The sequence below is a fragment of the Nycticebus coucang genome, chromosome 5 (assembly GCF_027406575.1).
Source record: "Nycticebus coucang isolate mNycCou1 chromosome 5, mNycCou1.pri, whole genome shotgun sequence".
Taxonomy (NCBI): Eukaryota; Metazoa; Chordata; class Mammalia; order Primates; family Lorisidae; genus Nycticebus; species Nycticebus coucang.
In genome coordinates this window covers 115020291-115047911 of record NC_069784.1, presented here as the reverse complement: position 1 = coordinate 115047911, position 27621 = coordinate 115020291, and the positions used below count along the sequence as shown (strand labels likewise).

The 27621-nt window shown below is 39.6% G+C and overlaps 1 protein-coding gene across 1 annotated transcript in view; it reads right to left on the bottom strand.

Moving 5' to 3' along the window:
• Positions 1-27621, bottom strand: part of ARFGEF3 (ARFGEF family member 3) — a 180246-nt gene that overhangs the window by 81886 nt on the left and 70739 nt on the right. Inside the window, exons 5-8 of the mRNA XM_053592320.1 lie at positions 26456-26524; positions 17494-17616; positions 13886-13928; positions 11239-11317 (exon numbers count right to left, since the gene is read on the bottom strand). Of these exons, the coding sequence (XP_053448295.1) occupies positions 11239-11317; positions 13886-13928; positions 17494-17616; positions 26456-26524 (314 nt within the window). The remainder of the gene's footprint in view (positions 1-11238; positions 11318-13885; positions 13929-17493; positions 17617-26455; positions 26525-27621) is intronic.

The following is a 27621-nucleotide window of genomic DNA, read 5'->3' as shown; positions in this document are numbered from 1 at the left end:
GATAGAAATGCATTTAGAAAAAAGAGAGAGGAAATTAAGTAAGTGGGTAAGGGGCAGAATGGAATTACAACAGGTACTTGGAACACTTTGGCAGGCCTCATCCATCCCATGCCTGCTTTGGTATAGATAACACTGACATTCTGCACCAGGAAGAGAGGGACACAGGGAGACGGTGGGGAGAGACAGCCAGCCAGAGAATAAAGGAACATCATTCTAAGCCAAATTATCTTTCCAAAAATCCTTGGATTTAAACAGCATCATGTAACTCAACTTACCTAATATAGAACTCTATTAATACCACATCTCCAAGGCACACGAGGGTGTTGATGGAGTACCTGAATACATTTTCTGAATCCTCCCAGGAGACTGAACACATCATGAACACACACTCCTTCAGAGCTAAAACCCTATGAAGTATTTGGGCACTGATGTTTGGAAATGGTTGTTTGGAGAAAGAATGGACCATAGTGAGGTTTTTTTTTTTTTATTGTTGGGGATTCATTAAGGGTACAATAAGCCAGGTTACACTGATTGCATTTGTTAGGTGAAGTCCCTCTTGCAATCATGTCTTGCCCCCAGAAGGTGTGACACACACCAAGGCCCCGCCCCCCTCCCTCCTTCCCTCTCTCTGCTTTTTCTTCCCCCGCATGACCTTAATTGTTGTTAATTGTCCTCATATCAAAATTGAGTACATAGGATTCATGCTTCTCCATTCTTGTGATGCTTTACTAAGAATAATGTCTTCCACTTCCATCCAGGTTAATACAAAGGCTGTAAAGTCTCCAATTTTTTTAATGGCTGAATAGTATTCCATGGTATACATATACCACAGCTTGTTAATCCATCCCTGGGTTGGTGGGCATTTAGGCTGTTTCCACATTTTGGCGATTGTAAATTGAGCTGCAATAAACAGTCTTGTACAAGTGTCCTTATGATAAAAGGATTTTTTTCCTTCTGGGTAGATGCCCAGTAATGGGAGTGCAGGATCAAATGGGAGGTCTAGCTTCCGTTCTTTGAGGGTTCTCCATACTTCCTTCCAGAAAGGTTGTACTAGTTTGCAGTCCCACCAGCAGTGTAAAAGTGTTCCCTTCTCTCCACATCCATGCCAGCATCTGCAGTTTTGAGAGTTTGTGATGTGGGCCATTCTCGCTGGGGTTAGATGGCATCTCAGGGTGGTTTTGATTTGCATTTCTCTAATAGATAGGGATGATGAACATTTTTTCATGTGTTTGTTAGCCATTCGTCTGTCTTCTTTAGAGAAGGTTCTATTCATGTTTCTTCCCCATTGATATATGGGATTGTTGGCTTTTTTCATGTGGATTAATTTGAGTTCTCTATAGATCCTAGTTATCAAGCTTTTGTCTGATTCAAAATATGCAAATATCCTTTCCCATTGTATAGGTTGTCTCTTTGCTTTGGTTGTTGTCTCCTTAGCTGTACAGAAGTTTTTCAGTTTAATGAAGTCCCATTTGTTTATTTTTGTTGTTGTTGCAATTGCCATGGCAGTCTTCATCATAAAGTCTTTCCCCAGGCCAATATCTTCCAGTGTTTTTCCTAAGCTTTCTTAGAGGATTTTTATTGTTTCATCCCTTAAATTTAAGCCCTTTATCCATCTGGAATCAATTTTTGTGAGTGGGGAATGGTGTGGGTTCAGTTTCAGTCTTTTACATGTGGATATCCAGTTCTCCCAACACCATTTACTGAATAGGGAGTCTTTCCCCCAAGGTATGTTCTTGTTTGGTATATCGAAGATTAGGTGGTTGTAAGATGTTAGTTCCATTTCTTGGTTTTCAATTCGATTCCAAGCGTCTATGTCTCTATTTTTGTGCCAATACCATGTGTCTTGACCTCTATGGCTTTGTACTACAGCCTAAAATCTGGTATGCTGATGCCCCCAGCTTCGTTTTTATTACTAAGAAATATACGGGTTTTTTTCCGGTTCCATACAAAACGCAGAATCATTTTTTCCAAATCTTGAAAGTACAATGTTGGTATTTTGATAGGAATGACATTGAATAGGTAGATTGCTTTGGGAAGTATAGACATTTTAACAATGTTGATTCTTCCCATCCATGAGCATGGTATGTTCTTCCATTTGTTAATATCCTCTGCTATTTCCTTTCTGAGGATTTCATAGTTTTCTTTATAGAGGTCCTTCACCTCCTTCATTAGGTATATTCCTAGGTATTTCATTTTCTTTGAAACTATGGTGAAGGGAGTTGTGTCCTTAATTAGCTTCTCATCTTGACTGTTATTGGCGTATACAAAGGCTACTGACTTGTGGACATTGATTTTCTATCCTGAAACATTACTGTATTTTTTGATGACTTCTAGGAGTCTTGTGGTTGAGTCTTTGGGGTTCTCTAAGTATAAGATCATGTCATCAGCAAAGAGGGAGAGTTTGACCTCCTCTGCTCCCATTTGGATTCCCTTTATTTCCTTGTCTTGCCTAATTGTATTGGCTAGAACTTCCAGCACTATGTTGAATAGTAAAGGTGACAGCAGACAACCTTGTCTGGTTCCGGTTCTAAGAGGAAAAGCTTTCAGTTTTACTCCATTCAGTAAAATATTGGCTGTGGGTTTGTCATAGATAGCTTCAATCAGTTTTAGAAATGTGCCACCTATGCCTATACTCTATAGTGTTCTAATTAGAAAAGGATGCTGGATTTTATCAAATGCTTTTTCTGCATCTATTGAGAGGATCATATGATCTTTATTTTTGCCTCTGTTAATATGGTGGATAATGCTTATGGACTTGGGTATGTTAAACCAGCCTTGCATCCCTGGGATGAAACCTACTTGATCACGATGCATGACTTTTTTGATGATAAGCTGTAATCTATTGGCTAGGATTTTGTTGAGAATTTTTGCATCTATATTCATGAGTGATATTGGTCTGAAATTCTCCTTTTTGGTTAGGTCTTTTCCTGGTTTTGGTATCAGGGTGATGTTTGCTTCATACAATGTGTTGGGGAAGATTCCTTCTTCCTCAATTTTTTGGAATAATTTCTGCAATACAGGAATAAGCACTTCCTTGAAGGTTTGATAGAATTCTGGAGTGAAGCCATCTGGACCAGGGCATTTTTTGGTTGGAAGATTTTTTATTGTTTCTTTAATCTCAGTGCTTGAAATTGGTCTGTTCAGGAGCTTTATTTCTTCCTGGCTGAGTCTAGGGAGAGGGTGTGATTCCAGATATTGATCCATTTCCTTCACATTGTCAAATTTCTGGGCATAGGGTTTCTGGTAGTATTCAGAGATGATCTCTTGTATCTCTGTGGGATCAGTTGTTATTTCCCCTTTATCATTTCTGATTGAGGTTACTAGAGATTTTACTTTTCTATTTCTCGCTAGTCTGGCCAATGGTTTATCTATTTTATTTATTTTTTCAAAAAACCAACTCCTTGTTTCATTAATTTTCTGAATGATTCTTTTGTTTTCAATTTCATTGATCTCTGATTTGATTTTGGATATTTCTTTTCTTCTACTGAGTTTGGGCTTAGATTGTTCTTCTTTTTCCAATTCCATAAGGTGGCTTGTAAGTTTGTTGATGTGCTCTCTTTCTGTTTTTTGAATGTGGGCATCTAAAGCAATAAATTTTCCTCTCAAAACTGCTTCTGCAGTATCCCACAGGTTTTGGTAGCTTGTGTCTTCATTGTTGTTATGCTCAAGGAAGTTAATGATTTCCTGTTTTATTTCTTCCTGCACCCATCTGTTATTCAACAGAAGGTTGTTTAATTTCCGTGCCTTTGTGTGGGGTCGAGTGTTTTTGTTAGAGTTGAGTTCCACCTTTAGTGCCTTATGGTCTGAGAAGATACAAGGTAAAAATTCAATTCTTTTTATTCTGTTGATATTTGTTTTGTGTCCCAGGATATGATCAATTTTGGAGAATGTTCCATGGGGTGATGAGAAGAATGTATATTCTTTATCTTTGGGGTGGAGTGTTCTATATGCGTCTATCAAGCACAGTTGTTCTAGGGTCTCATTTAAATCTCTTATATCTTTGTTTAATTTCTGTTTAGAGGATCTGTCCAGCTCTGTAAGAGGGGTGTTAAAGTCCCCTGTTATGATGGTATTGTCAGATATCATATTGCTCAGACTGAGTAAGGTCTGTTTCAAGATCTGGGAGCATATAAATTGGGTGCATAAATATTTAGAATTGAAATGTCTTCTTGTTGTATTTTTCCCTTGACCAATATAAAGTGACCATCTTTGCCTTTTTGAGTTTAGTTGCTTTAAATCTACATGTATCTGAATATAAGATTGCAACTCCTCTTTTCTTCTGAATTCCATTTGCCTGAAAAATTGTCTTCCAACCCTTGACTCGGAGTTTTAATTTGTCTTTTGAAGCTAGGTGTGTTTCTTGCAGACAGCAAATGGATGGATTGTGTTTTTTAATCCAGTCAGCCAATCTATGTCTCTTCAGTGGGGAATTCAAGCCATTAACATTTATTGAGATAATTGATAAGTGTGGTAGTGTTCTATTTGTCTTATTTTGTGAGAGTCCATTGCTTAGTTTTATCTTTTGCATCAGTGTGGAGGTTAGGTTCTGTCCTTTAATTTCTGAGTTCTTACTTTGCTGCTGACCCATTGTGATGGTCAGTGTGCAGAACAGGTTGAAGTATTTCCTGTAGAGCTGGTCTTGTTGTGGTGCATTTCCTCAATGTTTGTATATCTGTAAATGATTTGATTTCTCCGTCAATTTTAAAGCTTAGCTTAGCAGGGTACAGAATTCTGGGCTGGAAATTGTTCTGTTTAAGTAGATTAAAGGTAGATAACCATTGTCTTCTTGCTTGGAAAGTTTCATTTGAGAAGTCTGGGGTCACTCTGATGTATTTGCCCCTGTAGGTCAACTGGCGCTTACGCCTGGCAGCTTGCAGAATCATTTCTTTTGTCTTGACTTTGGACAGGTTCATCACAATGTGTCTTGAAGAAGCTTGGTTAGAGTTGAGGTGACCTGGGGTCCGATATCCCTCTGAAAGCAGTGTGTCAGAATCTTTGGTGATATTTGGAAATTTTCATTTATAATATTCTCTAGTATGGCTTCCATTCCTCTGGGGCATTCTTCTTCCCCTTCTGGGATTCCTATAATTCATATGCTGGAACGCTTCATAAAGTCCCATAATTCTGACAGTGAGGGTTCTGCTTTTTCTCTCTTCTTTTCTGCCTTTTTTACTATCTGAGTTATCTCAAGTACTTTGTCCTCTACTTCTGAAATTCTTTCTTCTGCATGGTCTAACCTGTTGCTGATACTTTCCATTGCATCTTTAAGTTCCCTAATAGACTGCTTCAGTTCCTTCAGCTCTGCTATATCTTTTCTATATTCTTCATATAGTTCATCTCTAATTTGATTTTGTTTTGGATTTCCTTTTGGTTATTTTCCACTTTATTAGCAGTTTCCTTCATTATTTCCATCATTTCCTTCATTGTTTTCATCATGTGTATTCTAAATTCCCTTTCTGTCATTCGTAACATTTCTTTATAGGTGGAATCCTCTGCAGTAGCTACCTCATGGTCCCTTGGAGGGGTTGCTCTGGACTGGTTCTTCATGTTGCCTGGAGTTTTCTGCTGATTCTTCCTCATGAGTGATTTCTTTAATCTGTTTCCTTGCCCTAATTTTCCTTTCACTTCCTCTTGCTCTTTAAGTTCCCATACCTGTGGAATAAGGTTTCGATGAGTCCTTTTGGTACAGGAACAGAAGGATGAGAAGGTTGAAGAGCAAGAAGGGATAAAAGAAAGAAAGAAAAGAAAATAGAGAAAGGAGAGGGGGTGGGTAAAAGGGAATATTGACAAAAGGAAGAGAGGCACAGCAAGAGGGAGACCGAGCAATATAGGTGTACAGTAGGGTACTCTGTCACAACCTTAAAAAAAAAACCCAACCTCTGGGGGTGCCCGGTTGGGTGGTTCCCTTGAGGTCAGCAGCTCTTTGCTAACCTGATCAGACACAGTACCCCACCTCCACCAAGTAGAGAGGAAAGACTAAAATGCTATAAATCAAAACCAAAACAAGCAAACAGAAAACTTTACGGGATAAAATTGGGTGAAAAACCAAATAATAGGGGTAGAAACACTAGCAAAAATGAAGTTCTAGTTATTGAAAAAAGGCAGCAATGGGAAATTGTATTGAAAGTAGAAAAATGTAGCCGGGCGTTGTGGCGGGCACCTATAGTCCCAGCTACTTGGGAGGCTGAGGCAGGAGAATTGCCTAAGCCCAGGAGTTGGAGGTTGCTGTGAGCTGTGTGACACCATGGCACTCTACCGAGGGCAATAAAGTGAAACTCTGTCTCTACAAAAAAAAAGAGAAAGAAAGAAAAATGGAGAAAGAAAAGAAAGAAAAGAAAAAATCTGTATGGAAAAGGTTGAAATTAAAAAACAAAACAAAACAACATCAAAATAAAAAACAAACAAACAAACAAAAAACAACCAAAAACAAAGCAGTATATATATCTTGTTGAATATTGCCTGGGCAACAGGTGGTCTTCTGGGGTATGAGATGTTAATCACAATGCTGATATGACTGGAGGCCTCTGGTGATGTCTCAAACCCCACAGGGTAGATACCCTAAATCTCTCTTCAGCCCTCTTAAAAGGCACTTTAAACTTCTAAACTTGCTAAGCAGAAGCTTTCCCAGGAAAGTGCTTGTTGCTAGGATCACTGCTGAAGTGGCTATCCACTTACCCAGTGTGCCAAAATCGGTCTCACTCTGCCCCTGAGGGTTAAGGCTGTAAGGCGGCTCAGTCCCCACCTTTACGCTGCTCAGTCACTAGGTTACCAGCTCCTGCCCGATCCTTGCTCTGCAACCCTGAGGGCGGAGCTTGCCAGGGCAGATCTCTCACAATGGCTCCCTGTGACCCATAGTCAAACACCATTAGCTCCATCTGGCCCAGCGGCTCAGTCTCGGGCCCTAGACAATGCCCAAAGTTCTCCGCACTCCTGCTCTAGTTCTCCCTAACGCAGTTCAACTGAGTGCCAAGTCCAAAAACACCAAAACAGTTCACAGGTAAGGCCTTTCCAGTTTGCATTCTCACTGCTACTGTACTTACAGCTACCGGCGGGATTAGACTGATCGAACACATGCAACCACTTGCCAGTTTTCCACTGTTTTTGTCTTCCTCTTGGGGTCCAGAAGTCTCTCGCTGACTCCCTGTATCCTCAAAGGGATGATTATAGGCAGATACCACCAGCCAGAGGTGCCTGGAGTCTTATCTCCCCAGACTCATGGTGCCCAGATGCAGGGAAGCTGTTAGTTGGCCGCCATCTTGCTCTCTATCCCCATGGTGAGGTTTTAAAGGAAGAACTTATTTAGAAGGTAGAAGAGGCATCAAGTTCAGCTAATAGAAGGAAAGGAATTAGGTGGTGAAATCAGAAGACAGGTAAAGATGTGAAAACTTAACCAGGAGAATGACCAGAGCCATCAGACCAAGAGCAGGGAGGGATTATGTTATCTGACCAGTGGCCATAAGCGTGTCCTGTTACAGCTGCGCTGAGCTCACTATCTCTCCAGCATCTTTACCAGCAAGCCCTCATTTTAGGGTAGTAGAATCAGGATGGGAAAGATCAAAATCAAACAAAGCAAACAATCTCTAGAGGCAGAATGATGCCCAGGGGGGTTGCACTGGAAAACCACGCAAGACTATGAGAATCCTGTAAAAATCATTAAGTTGTGTAATAATATGCCCAAAACCATCTTTGATCCAATGTACGATGAGAAATCCAAGAAAAACATGTACGTGTCATTATTTTTCCCCATTTAAGGTCTACTCTCAAGTCATGTGTTCAAGGAATGTTTTCTTTGTTTCTCAGTGGCTGCTCGAAATCTACATTCTATTTCTAATGTGTGTGTGTATACACATTTGCAATGCATGTTTGTGCACTACATTTTTTTAACAATCTACAAATTTCTGACATAAGCAGCTCTGGGTTCCTAATTGGATCGTAAACTAGAATTAGCAGCAACAATTCTGCAAGCAAACCAACCAGTTTAGAGCTAATGTATATTAAATATTTACTACATGCTAGGTACTATGTGGTTAAAAATAATTCTATTTAACAGCAGTACTTCCTAGAAGATGTTAAAACGGAATGCTTGAGATAATGATACAACCAGCATAACCTTGGACTGTCCCAGATAAACCAGGTCATATGGTTGCCCTACAAATGAGGGGTTCCTAGAGCTGATTTTGGAACCATTCAAGTTTTAAAGAGCCATGAACTTGAATCTTAGAATGCCAGGCACTTATTAGACTTAGACAAAGAATCTTTTCTTATTAATGAACAATGGTACATTTTAAGCCCATCATTTTTGAACGTACAGATGTGTTCTGAGTTATCCTCCTACTAAGGTTTTAATTATTAATTGGTATAACTACCATGAGCATCTCATACCTTTTTAGCACTTAAACACTCCAGATTTTTCCCTTAGTAAACTACTCAGGAAAAATATTTAGCTAATTTGTTTTCCTTTGCCTGTGAAGTAATGAAGATAGTCTTTATATTTTTCAAAGTTCTAGTAGTCTTCATTTTATTCCTGACAAGACCTGGGGGTGGGAGAAGCAGCCTTTGTGACAATAGGCAGCTACCCAGTTGCTGTCAGCTAGCCGGTGCTGCTCCCTGGTGAACATAAACAGTTTGTAGATGTTAACCGTAGACAAGGATTCGCCTTGACTGTGATGGAACAAGATGAAAGCCAAATAACACCATGCCTGAAAGAGTCTTTTCCGTTAAAAAAGGGACCTCTCCAACCACAAAATGACCAAAAAAAAAAAGAAGGCAAGTCTACTTCTTCTTCAATGACAACTCTAGCTCCTGTCTGTTTGTCCTATCTCCTGGGTAAAAATTAAGATGGTCAATGTTAGAATTTTTCCCACTTTCTGACAGTGCCCAATCATTGAACAGAACTCTCAGTTCCATTAACCCACTCTAAAATCACCTATCTTAAGCTCAAATTCTGTAACAATCCCTTCAAACACCCTTTTATTAGCTGCCCCATGGTTCCTCATAGAGGACTAGCTCCCTCATAGGACAAGATAATAATCTTGTTAACCTCAAGTGGTCTGGGTGATCTTTGGCTGATGGGCATGGGTACCCTTTTAAGTGAATTTTCCCAATCTTACAAAAATCCTAAAATATTTTATATCACTGATATTATTATATTCGATACAATCTTATTATAATTATCAGATAAACAGCATACTAATTATTTTATACAAGGTTATGGAAGGTTGAGATCTTTGTCCAAAGTCAAGCGCCAGGAAGGGGCATAACAGGGGTTTTAACCGCAGAAGGCAATGCAATTGACACAGGAGTGACCAAACATTGCTCTCGATTGGGTCTTAGGAGAAAATATGCCACTTGAAACATCCCAGCTCAGATAGGACAGTTTTCTCCATTATGATGGAAAGGACTGGGCAGGCATGGGGAGGAATAAGCACTAGAAGAAATCAAAACCCTGGTCATGATGGGGAGAGTGAAGATATAACCTAGAGAACACCATTGAGAACTGAAGGAGGGTGACTGTCAGTACACAACGGGTATAACCTGGGACTGTCCCAACAAACCGTGTGGCATGTGGGCCCTACAGATGGGCTCTCTGTAGTTGGTGCTGCAGCCCTCAGGTTGGGCTGGTGATCTGAGTGCCAGCTCTGCTGTTCCATCACTCCAGGGTCAGGAAAGAAGGGGCCCTGAGCAGGGTGTGGCAGGAACTGCTGACATTTCATCTGTTGTCAGACTCATCCTTCCTGAGGTGACAAGAAAGCCCAGACCTGCTGCCTGCTGAGGGTCCAGGATGGGAGAAATTGGAGTTTGGAGCTAGAGAAAAAGTTAAGTGCTATTCCGTGTTGGTTTATTCAGCCCATGTATTAAATAGACCCAACATGATAAAGATACATATAAGTATACAGTAAAATGGTTACTATAGTGAAACAAATGAACTCCTATCATCTCACATTATTCCCCATTCCCTCTCCCTCCCCCAGTCCTGTGGCAAAAGCACCTGTAGTCTATTTAGCAAAAATCCTGAATACAATACTCTTTAACTAACTTTAGTCCTTGTGTTGTACGTTAGATCTTTCAACTTGTTTACCCTACACCTTTGCTCTTTTGTATCCATTGACCTACATTTCCTTCCCCCCTTCAACCCTAGTACCTTTTTTTTATTCTCTATTTGACTTTTAAGTGCCTGATATAAAGTTAGTGTAATTTGGTCAAAATATGAAGGTGACCTAGAGGAACAAGGAATCAATGTAGAAGCCATTTGGCAACAACTTTTAAGACTAATCCTAAACTTAGCTTAAAAGCAAGCCTAAATTTCTGAGGAAAAATAAAATGACCGTGAAGAAGCAACAACAAAAGCAAGTTTCTGTCATGTTTCCAGCAAAGTGAAAGACCAGTCTTGCTTGCAACTCAACTATTGCTTCCAACTCATTCCTGTATTTAAAGTTCTACACATTTTCTGCATTGCCAAATATTCCAGTTGACAAAAAGTGATGGTTTAATGTATCTTTCATAATTCAAAGGGCACTCCAGGATCTTACAGTGTTGTAGAATTCTGCAGTTCACTACTTAGGAAGCTGGCAGAGACATTTTATCCCATCCTGAAAGTCTGTTTTTCTTTTTTGAATGATCTGCCTTTACTGCAGATACAGAAACTGTCTTACTAGCTGACTTCATGGAGAGTTGGGCAGCAGACATCACCTAAATGAACTCAGGCCATGGAAAAAGCTGGCATGCAAAAAGTGGAAAACTATATCAAAATCAGAATAACATGCTTTTTTAAAAGATATGTGTGTGAGCTCATAGTCTCAGGGAATGCTGGAAGAAACTGAGAAAGATCACACAGTCCAACCCTGTCTTACAGAAGAAGAAAATGCAACGCAGTTGGATGAGAAGTTATTCGCAGGCACGCAGGGGGATCTGCCCGAGTTAGGACCACCCTCTGCATCGACTTGCTCTTAGCCCAACATTCTCCCCACCCCGCTCCACGTTTAAGGAATTAACTTTTCTTTGCAAGGTATTATTTTCCTATTTTCACATCAGAAAAGTATATACTTTAGTAACAGTATTTGGTCATTTGAGATTGCCCAAAATTTCAGAATATATTCCTCAGGAACAAGAGGTGAATACCGGTGGAGAAAAATTATGGTTTCTATAATCTTCAATTTTAAGGGATGCTGTGAATGTAGACAAAAGTTATGTCAGTAATAGACCCCGGTGAATAAGGGTAGTAATGGTGAAGGCACTTACTTTATGGCAACTTGTAGCTTCTCACACAGGACAGTGAACACAGAGACGACATCATCACAGAGGGACTCTACAGTAGGACCTTCGAAACAGAGGAGGTGACAGGCCATTAGACATGGCAGGGGGCACCACAAGCTCCCTGAACAGTCCTTTCCATCCTCCACTTTAGATGTCTTTCAGGACTGAAAAGATAATTTTCAGATGTGCAGAAGCCCTTAGGCCACCAAAACGATCACAGAAAAGATAAGAACTGAGTATAATTATTCCTTTCTAAAGCAAAACACTCAAAGGACAGGATAGAAGGAAAATGGCAGCTTGTTCCTTATTATAAATAAAATTCACCCACATTTAACAAAAAGAGATGTATCTAATTAAAAAAAAAAAACAGCCCAGACACAGTGGATGGCAATTTTCTCAATATGTAGGCCAATAGGCTATCTATGTGTCCCTTATTCTGTCCTCTTGAATTTCTCTTTCTTCTGATCTGAATTTGTATTCAAGAGGGTAAACAAAGGAAGCATGAAAAAATATGAACTTTGGAACTAAAAAAACCAGTGGAAACAAAGAGAAAAGCAATGCGTGTACTATTTTTACCTGCTTTAACCATTTGCTCAGTGTCCACAGGACATATGGTCTTTGTTGATTATGGAGCAACAGCCAATGTCACAAAAATAATTTTTCCCTCCAAATGCGTTCTAGTTTCTGTAGAACCAAAACTCCCACAGAAACACTGTGGGGAAAAGGCTACGATTTGGAATCTGTTCAAATAAAGGTCCACAATCTGCTGCTTGTGTTCTTGGGGTAAGTTTCAGTTTTGGCAAAATGGGAAAAATAATACCAAATTCATAGAATTGTCAGGTCAAGTTAAATAACAAACTATTTTTTTCTAAAATAATTATCTTTAAAGACCTATACAAATGTGGCTAAGAATCTGATAAATGACTAAATGACTGTAAAAACCAAGAAATGTGAGGGGAAGATGGCAAGAGTATAAATAAGAAAATAAAAGTAAAGTTGAAGGAAGACAGGGGAAAGAACTAAATGGCCAACTCTCAGAATTTAAGATCTTAAACACAGGGGGGGAAATTAAGAAACGATAAGGTACCAAGATAAAGTATAATATACAAGAAATAAATTTCACAAGTAATCCTTCAGCTCAATTTCAGATAAAATCTCAAATGAGTGCCTTCAACAATTTATTTTTTTTACTAATTTTTAGAAATATATCCTTGACCAAGAGGACTTTGACCTCCTTTTCAGTTTATAAAATCATCCTACATTAAAGTAAGGCTTTTATGAGAACACAACTGCCAAAAAGAGAGGCAAAGACAGGTGGGAAATCTTGGAGTGTATAATTGAGAGCTTTCAAAGCTGAAAGGGATACTTTCTGGCCCACAGCCCAAGAATGTAGCAGGAGGGAACTAAAACAAAATGCTCCAAATGTTTTAGAAAATAACTTAAAGCATTGCTCTTGTTTCTTTCTTTCACTCTTTTTATCTTAATTGTGGCTGTTCATTTGTTTATTTTATTTATTTATGCATTTATGTATTTATGTATTTATTTATTCATTCACTCACTCACTTATTTATGGGCAGAGTCGTACTTTGTCACCCTGGGTAGAGGGCTGTGGCATCATCATAGCTCACAGCAACCTCAAACTCTTGGGCTCAAGTGATCCTTGTGCCTCAGCCTCCCAAGTAGCTGGGACTACGGCACTCACCAGAATGTGTGGCTCCTTTTTCTATTTTTAGTAGAGATAGGACTCTACTAAAGGCTCTATAAGAGCTCATTCTTACTCAGGCTGGTCTTGAACTCTTGAGCTCAAGGGATCCTCTCGCCTGCCCTCTCAGAGTGCTGGGATTACAGGTGTGAGCCACTGGCCAATTGTGGCTATTCAGCTGTTTCTCCATTTTAATCCCCCTATTTTCATCTTCTCCTCACCCCACCTCCCCATTATCAACTGGGGAAAAATAATAAAAACAAAACAGATTTTTTCAATATTTCTAAAATTACTGAATGAAATCAAATAAAAATCTATATTTCAATTTTTAATCAGATGATGTGAATTTTTCTGACCTCCTTTAAAATAATACTACCAAAATGGTTTTTAAAACTTAAATTTCTTGTCAATTATATGTAGATAGAAGTAAAGAATTTTTTCTTTTCCTGTGGGTCAGAATGAAAGTTTCCTAACTTGATTTCATCTGCTACTTAAACTGGGCTGTCTACAACATTCCCTCTGAGATGACTCAATTTCCATGTCAAAAAATTAATAGTCGATAAACATAATTCTGGTGTAAGAGCATTGCATTATGCCAGTCAGGTTTCTGCAACCCTATCCAATTATTGTCATTTTAGCAATTAGACCTGACTGTGGAAAAAGAGGTAACTAACAAAAGCAACCTCTGAGTAAGAGGTTTATGAAGAGTTAATTTCCCTCACACAGTTGGATCAGGACTAGGTGCAGCTGGCCTAAGAGAGTGTGGGAACAGGAGGAAGACAACAGCTGATTAAATAACGCCATGTGGCAAAACTAAGCACAACCTCCAAGAGGGTGGCCAACCTACCTGAGAGCTCACATCTTTACACCCTCAACACCAAACACACAGTAAGCATTAAAAATGGAACCAGTAAAAATCACATCCAATACCTTGATTCCTGAATTCCTGTGGGACATCTGGGTTTTCAATTATCTAGTAAGGGAGACACACACAGACAGTTAGGAGATTCAGGCAAGAAAAATCTCAACCCTTAGACAACAAAAAATTCTAAGAAACAACGTGGCATCCTGAGTGCCATCCTGGGTTCAGCTTCTTTGCCTAAGCATACCCTCCAGCTCTCGAGAGCATTTCATTTATTCATGGTGTTTATGAGAAAAACTATTAGGTCTGGAACTGAGCTTATCAATTCCAAAAATAATTCATTCAAGAGTCCACAAATTTCCGGGAAGTTTAAGCCCCATGGAGCACTTCATGATTCCAGAGTGCTGGGCTGTGAGTGGAGGACAATGCCTGCCTACAAAAGTGAGTTGACTTCACAGAGAACAATTTATCTCAACGCCCCAGACCATACTGTGCCTGGCAACTAATAGATGCAGACTCTTGGCCTAATGCATAAGAATTAGGCTCTTGGACTTTAAAATCCAGGTGCAAAGGTGACCACTGGCCAGAACCACCATCTTCCTATCTGGTTGGGGAGCAGATTAACGTCTGACTGTCTGACCAGACTAGTTGTTCTTGGCTACCGCTAGGTAGATCCAGAAATATCAGGGCAGAGACAGAACCTTGAGGAAGGGAAAATGGAAGGGAAAGATGTTTACAAATAATAAGACTTACTTCCTATTGCAGGGGTAACTCAGCAACTACTGAGCTGAGAGCAGGAAGGAATTGCTTCTTCATTTTCCCTGCGCCTTTTCCCTGGGAGATAATAAGGCATCTTCATGCCTATTAACTAGGAGACATGTGAACCATCCCAGGTGCTGATTTTTTTTTTTTTAACTTGTCATAGGCACATATTTCTACTATTCTTTGTTCATTGATTTGCAAGTTCAGTCACTTCCACAACAACTTTTGTGAAATGTTACGTCAGTGTCCACCATTCAGCACATGGCTCAGTATAAGTTTAGAACAATATTTTATGGAGTAAACATATCTGAATCATTTTAAGGGTAGGATAATCCGTGCCCCCAGGCCCAAATATTTATTTATATGTGGCAAGTTTGCTTTTTGTAATTAGTAACTTACAGTTTAACAGTGGCCTTTCGCCACCTGAAACCATTCAATAATAAGGCTGGATAATAGGCAGGGTTTCTAAGGCCGTAAGATGACAATTTTAATCTTTCCTGTGGGGGGGGGGGATGGGGAAGATGCAGGTTAAAGATGCACTTCATGCTTTTGCCATTCTACATTATTCATTTTTTTCCCCACTGTATTTAAATCTTCCTAATGCTGAGGTGGTCCCCGATGTCTTTCTAGTGATGGGTCATATTAGAAAATACACACATCTTCCCTGGGTAACGTTCAGTGTCCCCAGAAGAACACACAGCCTCCTTAGAGCAGGTCTTATCATTCCTGTAGACCCCTTTCCTTTAATAGCTTTAAAACAACACCTAATTTGGTCTCCCTTCACTACACATCCCTGAAGCTACAAATATTAGCATCCTAATATTTTTCTGGGACATGGAATCACATTCGGGACTACAAGGAGTAATTTAAAGAAAGTAACAGGGAACACAATTTTTTTAAATCTAATCTGAGGTCTTGCCTCCCATTGGTGGGGATCAAGACAGAGATGAGCAGAACCAGAAGGCCAGGAAACCACCCAATGCCCAGGGCAGAGGCCAATCAACCCTACAACACCACCCAGAACTCTACAGCGACCGTGACCTTTCTTAGTGAAGAGCAATGCGAGCTGAAAGACTGAGACGTTTGACCTGACTAAAACTTAAAATTTTTTAAATGGGATTAAACGAACTAACATAATTGGAAGCATTTTAAACCGACAAAGTTTCATTGAAATGTTTCATGTTAAGACATTAAAAGATTATTAACATTATAGTATCGATCATGTTGCCATTTAGCAAGGATAGGCTATGACTATATGTTAATGTAGGAATTCTAAACATCGTGGATTGGCTTCCATTAAAAACACTTTTTTTCTCTTAATATGTTTTCTATTTGTAGATTTTAATTTCTTTTAAACTAATACTCCCACACCACCATGTTCAAAATCTGAATATAAACAAAATTGTTTTTAAGAAGAAATAAGCTACAGTAATAAAAATATCTCAAGTTAAAGTAATTTTTAATAGCAACTTGGGCTTGGGATATAGCAAACAGAAAGGAGGGGTGGTGAAAATCAACATTTATTTTTCGGATTAGTGTTGTTTTTTAACTCGGGTGCCAGAGCACATATTAACTGAAACTTGGCCTGGGAATAGTGACAAGACCAGTTCGGGGTTTAGTTCTGGCTGTTTCACTGAGAAGCTCATTAATTTTACATTTCAGTTTGATCCCTCTGGGCTTCCTCTTCTCATGTGTGAAATGAGGAATAAAAGAATTTGACTAGATAATCTCTGAGGCTCCCCTCAACGCCATGATTTTCTCAAAATGATAAAAATAATTGAAATTTTAAAATTACAAGTAATTGAAGTGAAATGTGAAATCTTAATTTCCGTAAAATTAATTTCTGAGCTATCTCAGACTGCAACTGAGATTTCCTATTTAAAAAAATAACTAATGCCTTTTTAGAGCACTCCTTGCAGATTGTAAAAAGATTTTAAACTGACTTATTACAGATACAGATTTAAAAGCCATACAAAACACCAATTTTGAAGAGGCATCATCCTCTCATTAATATTCCCAGAAGATAATATGTATAAGCAACCAATTACATTTACATTTCCCCCAGAAATGCTCATTTTAGACAATCTGTTCAAGCTTAGAGCACAAAGCTCTAGTGGGCTTTGATGGCAGAAAAGACAAGTTCAGCTTTACCTTGAAGGCTCCAGCAGGTGGGGGTGACCTCCTGCCATGGTCTTTTAGGTGACCCAGGGAAATAGATCAAACTTCCAAGCCAATGACCAATTCATTTTTCTTAATTTCAAATTTACTTCCAGTATTTGTTAATAGGTACACAACACCAGTTTTAATAAAAATTTTCAGTATAAGATGTTTTAAAAAAAGATTTTTTAAGAAAGTAAAATTTTAAAACAATAACTAAAAAATTATAGAAACCCCAAGGAAAACCAACTCTCAAAGCTTCTGGGGTGAAACAGGCAAAAAGCTAAAGAGCTTAAACGATGTAAATGTCTGCCTTTTAAGAGGTGAACCAGAGGGGCGGCGCCCGTGGCTCAGTCGGTAAGGCGCCAAGGCGCCGGCCCCATATGCCGAGGGTGGCGGGTTCAAACCCGGCCCCGGCCAAACTGCAACCAAAAAATAGCCGGGCGTTGTGGCGGGCGCCTGTAGTCCCAGCTACTCGGGAGGCTGAGGCAAGAGAATCACTTAACCCAAGGAGTTGGAGGTTGCTGTGAGCTGTGTGAGGCCACGGCACTCTACCGAGGGCCATAAAGTGAGACTCTGTCTCTACAAAAAAAAAAAAAAAAGAGGTGAACCAGAAAGCCAGTAAGCACCCAATACCCTTCTGACACAAGCCAGCCCTTCCTACTTTTCCCAGGAGGAAGGAACCCCGATGGGAGGGCCCCCAGCACGTGAGACACGTTGACACCCTTGGGGTGGAGGGAGGGCGCTGCGGACTCACCGTATTCTCCTGCCTCTGTCGTAGCTGTAAAGTCAAGTCACTCAGCATTTGGCTGAGAGTGGCCCGGACAGCAGTGTTTATACTACGCTGGTGACAGCTGCACACGTACGTCTCGATGCACACCTGGTAAAGAGACAAGGTCGTGACACAAATGCTCGGCAGCTGTTTATTACCAGCGTTCTTTGGAATTAAGCAGAGAGGATATCGAGTTCCTCTCAAATGGGTGGTCAGCCTGATTTAGGATTGGATATTAAAGAAAATCACTGCACAGACTTAAAATCCCTGGAAATTCGTTTTTAAGCAGATAGGAAATGTTTTCCTAAGGATGGCCGCTTTCACAACCTACTCTTCTGCATCACAGGGCAAAATGCAAAGTAGTGATTTTCAGATGTGCCAAATGATTCTATCGACAACAAACTTAGGTGGCTGGGGATTAATCAGGAGGGGCTCCCATCATGGCAAAATAGAATAGAATTTATTACCCCCTGGATGATAAAGTATGGATAGAGGGTTAACAAAACCTTTCTGCCACTCTATGAATGAGTTTGACCTTAGGTTAACTCACCAGCCGTGTTCTTCTGGAAATTTGATAAGGGTAGAACATTAGCTGTGTTACTAGGTAGCATGGCTATGGTAAAAATGTTTCCTAATTACTGCCCTGCATCCGAATTGGGATAACTGTGAGTCAATTCTAAATATTTGGTGGGTAGCCACAGGTTGGGGCTTCCCTAGATACAGTGACTCTTGCAATTGCTTATATCCTCTGGAAGAACTCTGAAAGCTCTGCTCATAAAGTTCAGAAATATTGGCTCTGAGATTTGGAACATGGGGCTCCTAGGCCTAAGGTGACTATGCATTCTCCAAGGTGGCTTTCGTCTTTGAACCTGCATTGTCATTTGAGAGCCAGAGATTAGTCTCTGGACTGCTACGAAAGATAAATGCTTAACATTTTCCTGCTTCTGTTTCCTGTCCTGTGTCCTGCTAGACAAATATAATGCCATTGTGACCTATTTGAGTCTTATGAGTCAGAATGTCTAATTGAGCCTAAAACAAATCCTTGGTGGCCACTGTTTGGAAAAATCCCAATTAAAAAAAATCCCTCATTTGATCACGATGATGCTAAAAGTCATGACTTTTCAGATTTTATTGCCTCTGATTCTTCTGGAAGCTACAGGGATGGGCATGACCGTACATGCTTTAAAATTGCCACTTCTTTTTTTTTTTACTTTCTGTAAGGCATTCAATTTTACAAAGCATATTTAAATACACAAAAACAAAAGAGGCATTTATGTACCTAAGTTATTTTTCTGGGAATAGATCCAAGATCATGTAAAATGAGAATACAGGCTGCTCACCTAAATGGGCAAATTTAATTTGATGACTGATGACCAAGACAGTTGAGAGACTAAATGTTAATCTTTGTAGCTGCTCTTGCTTATTAAACTGGGGACTTTTCTGCAGGCCTCACATTTTCTTTTGGTAAAATTAAACATTTTTAAAAGTTTAATCTATCTCATTGGTTTACTCCTTTTGAGTGCTTACTATTTCAAAGGAGTATTTGAAACTTAAAACCGTATTAGAAAAAAAATAAAGGTAATCATTTCAACGTAGGAAAAGCCCCTGAAACCTGTATGTGAAATTTGGCCTAGATTAATTCATTTCATAGTTTCAAAATAAGAGCAAGTTACAAAATTTTTATTTTTCATAAAGCAATTTAGGGCATGTGAATTTTAAATTCATTTTCTCAAATGGTCATGGATTATAATGGATTTGAAGGTAAAATAATGTATACATATGTAGAGAAAGAGGTGTTTTAATCCTGAGAGACTTCTACTTTTGCATATAAGAGTTTAAAAACCTTGAAAATATGTCTAAAGGAGTGTAGTGTTTCACTCTGATGAAATCAAATTCTTCATCACATAATTAAACACACTAGTACCACTTATCTCCTAACTTCAGTTTTCTTTAAATCTTACATTTTCCCAAGAAATCATTATAACTGTTGATCTCTAAGCTTTAGGGGGAATTTTACTGTTAAAAGAATTAATGATGAGAGAGTAGCTCTTTTGAAGCTGAACTACACACTTCGTCCAAACTCTCTTGAACATTGAGAGCTGTATCCACTATGCAACTGCCCTTAAAAAATGACATTAGTCACAAAAAATGACAGCACACAAGAGGAACTGGATTTTATATAACACAGTGCTGTAAACAGACAGGAATTTTCCAAGTGCCAAATGTATCTTTTTGAGTTTTAATGTCACCTGCATTTTTAATGTTCAATTGCTAATACTATGTAGATAACTCTGAGTGTGACATTGCAGGGGGCATTTTATTAAGGGAAAAGGTGAGCATGTTTACTCAGAAAAAAAAAGATTAATCTAGGAAGCCCATTCTAGTGAAGTTAGGAGTATAAATACTGAATGTGACAAAAGGATATTCTGTTAAATAAAAAGATTACCATATATTAGATAATAAGATATATAGAACTAGAATTTCCATTTCAGTCTGACCACTGTTTTGAAGACCACTGACTTTTCACTATATGCGTGTTTTTCTTCTCCTGTTTCAGGGCAGTACTAATGAGCCCCCCGAATCACAGAAGCCAAGAGACTTACCAAGCCCACAGGCAGGCTGAGTTTCTGGGAAAGGGCTCATTGGCTTCTTCTGTTAGTCTCACCAGGACTGGTTCTCCCTCCCCCGCGCTCTCTGCTTTTATAATGCAGAGCTGACACTTGGAAAGCCCAGTCCTGCACCTCTGCTAGAGGCTTGAAGGGCCACGTCAAACACCTGGTGACAAGCCCCAGGGCTCTGATCACAGGAAACATGCAGAGACACAGGGCAGTGAGCAGGTTTAAAACCAACACTGTGATGATTTGTGGGCAACCAGCTGCACGACAGGCTGATGGCAAAAACAAAATGGTTAAAGAAGCAAAACAAATCCCAAAAGTAGTAGAAGGAAAAAGAACAAGCAAACATGAGTCTGCTGGCCAAGTGTAAGCAATAAAAGTTGCACACCACCGAGGAAGTCGACGGATAAATAACAGTAAGAGCTTAAACCCAGGGTAGAATCACTAAATTATTAAACATCAAATAGCACAGCATACAGGATATTCAATATGTATTGGCCAAAGGGATCACAAATTTTATTTTATTTTTTATTTTTATTTTTATTTATTTTTTTCATTTTTTTATTGTTAAATCATAGCTGTGTACATTAGTGCAATCAAGGGGTACAATGTGCAGGTTTCATATACAATCTAAAATATTCTCATCAAACTGTTCAACGTAGCCTTCATGGCATTTTCTTAGTTACTGTATGTAGGCATTTGTATTCTGCATTTAGTAAGTTTCGCCTATACCCATGCACCGTACATGTGGCCCCACCCATTACTCTCCCTCCCCCAAAACCTCCCCCCTCCCTTCCCCTTCCTTGGCCCTTTCCCCATAGTCTTGTGCTATAGTTGGGTTATAGCCTTCATGTGAAAGCTATAATTTAGCTTCATAGCAGAGCTGAGTACATAGGATACTTTTTCTTCCATTCCTGAGATACTTTGCTAAGACGAATATGTTCCAGCTCCATCCATGTAAGCATGAAAGAGGTAAAGTCTCCATCTTTCTTTAAGGCTGCATAATATTCCATGGTATACATGTACCACAATTTGCTAGTCCATTCGTGGGTTGATGGACACTTGGGCTTCTTCCATGACTTAGTGATTATGAATTGGGCTGCAATAAACATTCTGGTACAGATGTCTTTGTTATATTGTGACTTTTGGTCTTTGGGGTATAAACCTAGTAAAGGAATTATAGGATCAAATGGCAGGTCTATTTTTAGGTCTCTAAGTATTCTCCAAACATCCTTCCAGAAGGAACGTATTAGTGTGCATTCCCACCAGCAGCGTAGAAGTGTGTCCCTTTCTCCACATCCACGCGGGATCACAAATCTTAAAGAGGATACCACAGCAGAAATTTGCTTAGCTTTATAAAATACACGTGACCTTCACTTGGTTAAGCTGTGCATTTTACTTTCTCTGTCCTGTCTGAAGGGGGTTACTGGCGTGACTTTGTTAAAAAATACTGTAAAATACTGAGGACTAAGTTCTATAAAGAGAAGAGCCAGTATATTTATAATTGGAAACATTTTATGGAGATGAAAAATAATTGATGGTGATAAAAATAGAAAGGATCAGAGATTATGCTACCAAAAAGCAGGAAAAAATGGCTTCTGTACAGAGAAGACTATAAACGCTTGGTGATCACATTAGAACCAGGGACGATTTTGGTTCTCAAGGTAAGTCTAAACTCTGATGAGTCATGACAACAAACGAGCTGCCACGTGGTTTCCTGTTCTCTCCTTCCTAAGATAGATGTAGCTATAACAAGTAGGTATGTGACAAAAAGCACCTCATCACATGGGTCCCGCTGATGCAAACACAGACATACTGAGTGGACTGAAGTAATTTTATTATTCCTAGGAAATACATGTATTAATAAGTCTGATCACCTTCTTGGGTAGTGAAATTGGCTGCTTTTCCTTTTCCTTGGGTCTGAACTTGAAAGGGAATTTTTTAAGGTGCCAGGACCATGGAAAAGGAAAGTCTGATTGTGACTTTCTGCCTGTTCTGCTTGGCTTAACCTAACATTAAAATGGCTTTAAGACACTTTAACCCATCAATCCCAGGTGTCTTTTGCTTGGTAAACAAAAGATCTACTGGGATCCAGCCTCTGTCCTAAGAACCAGTCCAAGATGAAGCAGAGAGGGTCTCTCATTGCTGTGTGCCTTTTAACTTCAAGTGACTTCTCCAAGACAGAAGTTTAAGGAGGAAGTAGAAATTTCTTGCAAAAGCAGCACTAGCTTGCTCAAAGCCCAACTACCAGGGAATAGTTAAAGAACAGACACGTCAGAGGAGTCAAACCAGAATCAGCAAGGAGGCCAGCACATGGACGAGACAAGAGAGGGTTTCAGGAAGGAAAAGAGAAGCTCCTGAGGATGGGATTTCCGCGGTCTCAACTAGTCTGAGGTAGTGGTCCTGTCCCTTAGCTAGTTTTCCTGCCAGGAGATGAGGCTGCTCCTCCCAATCTTACAGAGAACATAACATAATATGAAGTTCCAAGATAAATAGATAGGGCATCTGTATACTTTTCTTCTGCCTTATAGCTGGAGACTACTTCTTTCTTTTTTTTTTTTTTAATTAATTTATTTATTTATTTTGGCCAGGGCTGGGTTTAAACCCGCCACCTCTGGCATATGGGACCAGCGCCCTACTCCTTGAGCCACAGGTGCCGCCCAGAGACTACTTATTTCTTAATCGTAAGAATATGCTGAGGGTTATCTCAGAAATAATGCTATCCCATCAGAGTAAAAAAATGTATCCACTGGACATTTTAAGAGTTATAAATTAGCCCAATTAAAAAAATACTTTAGTGACAACTAGAACTGTTAAATCACAATCTTTGGCGGCAGGTCTTAAGTATCAATATATATATTTTTTAAGCTCCACAGGGTAATAAGTGGAACTTTTAACATTTCTAGGCTCCAGATCCTCTGATGGTCATACAATGTTCAGTAAAGATAAATCATTGGGAGCGCCCATGGTTCAGTTGGCAAGGGCACCGGCCACATACACCTAGGGTGGCAGGTTCAAGCCCCGCCCGCGTCTGCTAAGCAACAATGACAACTGCAACCAAAAAATAGCTAGGTATTGTGGCAGGTGCCTGTGGTCCCAACTATTCAGGAGGCTGAGGCAAAAGTATCACTTAAGCCCAAGAGTTTGAGTTTGCTGTGAGCTGTGATGCCAAGGCACTCTACCCAGGGGTGACAGCTTGAGACTCTGTCTCAAAAAAAAAAAAGATAAATTATTAATATTAAAGACATCCATGAAAGTGGCATAGACTTAATGGCCACTTAACTCTATGGTCACAAAAAAGTGAAATGCATCAATACCTCAGCTTCACATGTAAAAACCACCATGTGGCAATTATTTAACTGAATCCCTTGGTAGAGGTCCAAGGGGATAAGATTCCTAAGAATTGTATTAGTTTGTAGACAATATTATTATGGCAAAATCCTACAAACATTTTCCAAGACCAAGTCAAGAACCATGCAGCAGCATGGCTAATAGCACATGTTTGCAGTTTAAAAGGCCTGGATTGGAATGTCTGCCTGCAGAAACATGGGCAAGTGAATTAACCTTTACTTGGGGTTCTCTACTGCGCTGTGGTAGAGATTAAAAGAGACTATCTATATAAAATGCCCTTACTGCCATGCCTTAGGGACTCAACAACTAGTAGCTATTATTATTAGCTAGTGTTTTAGAATGGGGAGATGGAGGGATGGAAGAAGTGTAAAAGGGAGGTCCCTGCAGTATGAATCATAGAGGAAAAAGCCAGTGGTCTTTGAGACAGATTATTCTTGAACCTGACAGCATGCTACAGAATCAAAGACTGGAAGTTTCCATGAGTCAATAAGATCAAATCAGTAAATGCATACTTATAAATTAGGCTTTCTGCCTTTGAGAAACCCCGTAAAGGAGTGTTCAGCAGACAAGAAGATATGCCCTAAATCTTACCAATGAAATGACATCATTAATCGTTTTCACATTTAGCTTCAGGGAGCTTCTGGCTATGGCTCCATCTTTTCCTTTACCCCAAGATCTTGGCAATATCCACTCCCATAGATTTTTCCTATGTTAAGGTTACTTTTGGTGGAAAACTCAACACATCTGTTGATCTGGGCATAATATTAAGAGAAATCTTGGGCTCAGCTTTCAATCAATACAGAGTTTTGGATGAGTGACCATGAGATTGTACAGAAAATACCTGTTGGATATTTCATAATTGTCCATTTAAAATCAGGTACTATTTCTTATTTTTCCTCTATCACGGAGAATGCTGTTCTCAAAAGACTTTCATTATTGCAGTTAAATTAAGCAAGTTAAAATTAGACACGCAAATGAAGCCCGCCTTCTTATTTACGTTTTGTGAGCTTAATGATCCTTTTATAGCTTCTGCAGTACCATGGGGAAAACAGCCTCACTCTTCATACTTAAGTACACATCCTATTTCCTGATCAACAGGTTTCTGGGTAAACATTATTCTTGAGTAATAAATCCATGTACGCAAGAGTAAGAGAGAACAACTAGAGTTTTCCTAACATTTCTACAGGTGTTTTCAATGGTTTCTTTTAAAAAGCTTTTCTATGTTGTTTTTCTAATGATTTCAAAAGCAGCATTTAACATTGACTGCATAGCCGGACGTAGCTGAAAGCTTTTTACGTGGCTTGCATTCTTCTCGTCTAACTGGGAAGAAGTGTAAAAGGGAGGTCTAACCACACTAGGAGATAGGTACTACTTATCGCTTCCTTTACAGAGAGCAAACAGGAGGCACAGAGGGGTATCCAAAACAACACCACTGGGAGGTGGCAGAGCCGGGATTTATATCCAGTGTGACTTCAGAGCCCGCTCTTTGTACGCCAAGCTCAAATGCCTTTATCTTTATATCATTCTTTGGCTAGGATTTTTTGTTTTCTTTCTTGCTGTGTTCTTCCTTTTCTGGTTTTGGAAGAGACCACCATGCTTTGATGTTGCATCCTATCTGAACAGGCCTGCTCAGTCTTATTCTGGTTTCCAGATTCTTTTGGTGAACACCCTTCACTTCTGCTGACCGTGGCGGTGTGGGCCTGCTGTTCAGGGATTACATTTTGAACCATTCTGCCTCTCATTTTAGAACTGGCTCCCATGAGGATGATGCTGACAACCTACTCATCTTCTCCAGGGAGAGCCTGACCCTCCCTGCAGGGCTCCCCCCCTGGAAACCCTGGGACTCTGTGTCCCTCTGCCTGCGCTCCCTCGGTAGTGACCCACTGACTTTCCCGCTCTTTCTTCAGGTGGCAAAGAGCTAACAAGCTTCTTACAAACCCATCCTACTTCATGCTATTTTTAGAAATGACACTGTCCTTCGAAAAGCCAACCTGCAAAAAATAAGAGCACTCACAGGTATTTCTTAAAATTTAATTAAAAACAAATGCCGATAACTATTCTATTACTTATATAGAGTACAATGTATAAATGAGTTAAACAAAAGTATTCTTTATATCGATATCTATTTAAAAAGAGATGTATACTGTAGTGAGAGGTCAGTTTATAGGCTGCTTCTTTTTCTTTTGATAGATACATATTAATTTTCTACATGCTCAAAAACAGTTTTCTCTTAATGTTCACTCTATAATACTCCGCTAATATAAATATTGCTCATGAGGGCTTCTAATTAGCCTTTTTATCCATAATCTCAAAATTCAGAAAATCATTGCCTCTTTGTGGTCTGAATGTGTACCCTTATCAGAATACATGAATCCTGAAGATAGTCTTTTCAAGAAATGAAAGGAAAATTATTCTAAGCATATTAAAAGTCAGCTTTGCAATGATGATGTTTCTAAAAGCCAAAGGCATATATATGCCAGACATTCAAGAAGCCAAGTTTTCTGTTGGACACAGTCTCGGGAGTGCTGGAAGGCACATATTACTCCAGTCTGCAATTCTGATTGACAAGAGAAGGCTTTTCAATGTCAGCTACAAAAATGCATTAGTTGGGGTTTAAGAGATGGGGATGGGATTTAATCAATAAACATCTCCCTAAATCTCATCTGTGGTGTCTCAAAAACCATTTTAAAAATCAAATGCTTTCCAATTAACCTTAGGAAAAAGAGAGTGAGAATGCCTGGTTATAGCAGAATAAGGGAACTGGCACTGTCATTCCCATGGTTAAGGCCTCAAGTTCAGCAAACGCAAGCATGCGAGGCCCCGGGACACACAGCATTGTGACTGACAGTGGTGGACCCCATAGCATGCTTCCCACAGATCGATTCCCCACTACAGTAATCAGGGATGGGCTGGCCCGGTATTCATCCCAGCCAGAGGTGAGATAGCTGGGAGCGGGATGCACACACGTCAGCAGCACTCACCTCTGCAATCTTTAGCACGGCACTCCCATTCAGGTCAAACGTCGGGGTGTAGGTGACACACAGTAACACCTTCAACAAATTGGGGGGAGAGATGAAGGAAGAGATACAGGGTTAAAACAGAGAAATGAATTTTTGTTCATGTGCCATTTGTGTAGTCCTGTTTTTATGATTCCTTTGCTATTTGCTTTATCTTATGTTTCTTTCTATTCTCCCTACTTTGTGGACACCTATTACCTAACAAAATAGAGACTTATACTTTAGAAAAGTGAAGGTTGCTAACCTCTCTGCACGGAAAGGCCCATTGCAATAAATAGCATTCCTCAACAACTCCAGGAGGTCTATCCCATAATGATAACAAAAACTAAAAAATAGTCTTTTGGTAGTAGTAATTTTAAAAATGCCAGGTTCTCAAATTAAATCCCACCTATCACTGGGCAAGAGAAATTAACAGAACCTTCTCTGAGGAATACAGATGAATGGCTGACAAACATATGAAAAAAATGCTCATCATCCCTAATCATCAGAGAGATGCAAATCAAAACCACTCTGAGATATCATCAAACCCTAGTGAGAATGGCCCATATCGCAGAGCACCAAAGCTGCAGATGCTGGCATGGATGTGGAGAGAGGGGGACACTTCTACACTGCTGGTGGGACTGCAAACCCATATAGCCTCATGGGAAAGAAGTATGGAAAATCCTTAAAGGACTCAAATTAGACCTCCCATTTGACCCCACAATCTCATTTCTAGGCATCTATCCAGAAGAAAAAAATGATTTTATCATAAAGACATTTGTACTAGATTGTTTATCACAGCTCAATTTACAATCACCAAGATGTGGAAACAACCTAATTGCCCATCAACTCAGGAATGGATTAACAAGCTGTGGTATATGTATACCATGGAAACTATTCAGCCATCAAAAAAACAGTGACTTTACATCTTTTGTATTAACTTAGTTGAAGTTGAAACACGTTCTTTTCAGTAAAGGATCACGAGAATGGAAAAGCAAGTATCCAATGTACTCAATACTAATATGAAGCCAGTGGATGATCTAATTCATGCCCATGTAGGAGTAAAATTCAATTCAATTCCAGCTGGGGGAGGGGGAATGAGGAAGAAGGTGGCGGGGAGGATTGATGTGCTCCCACTTCAGGGGCACAAT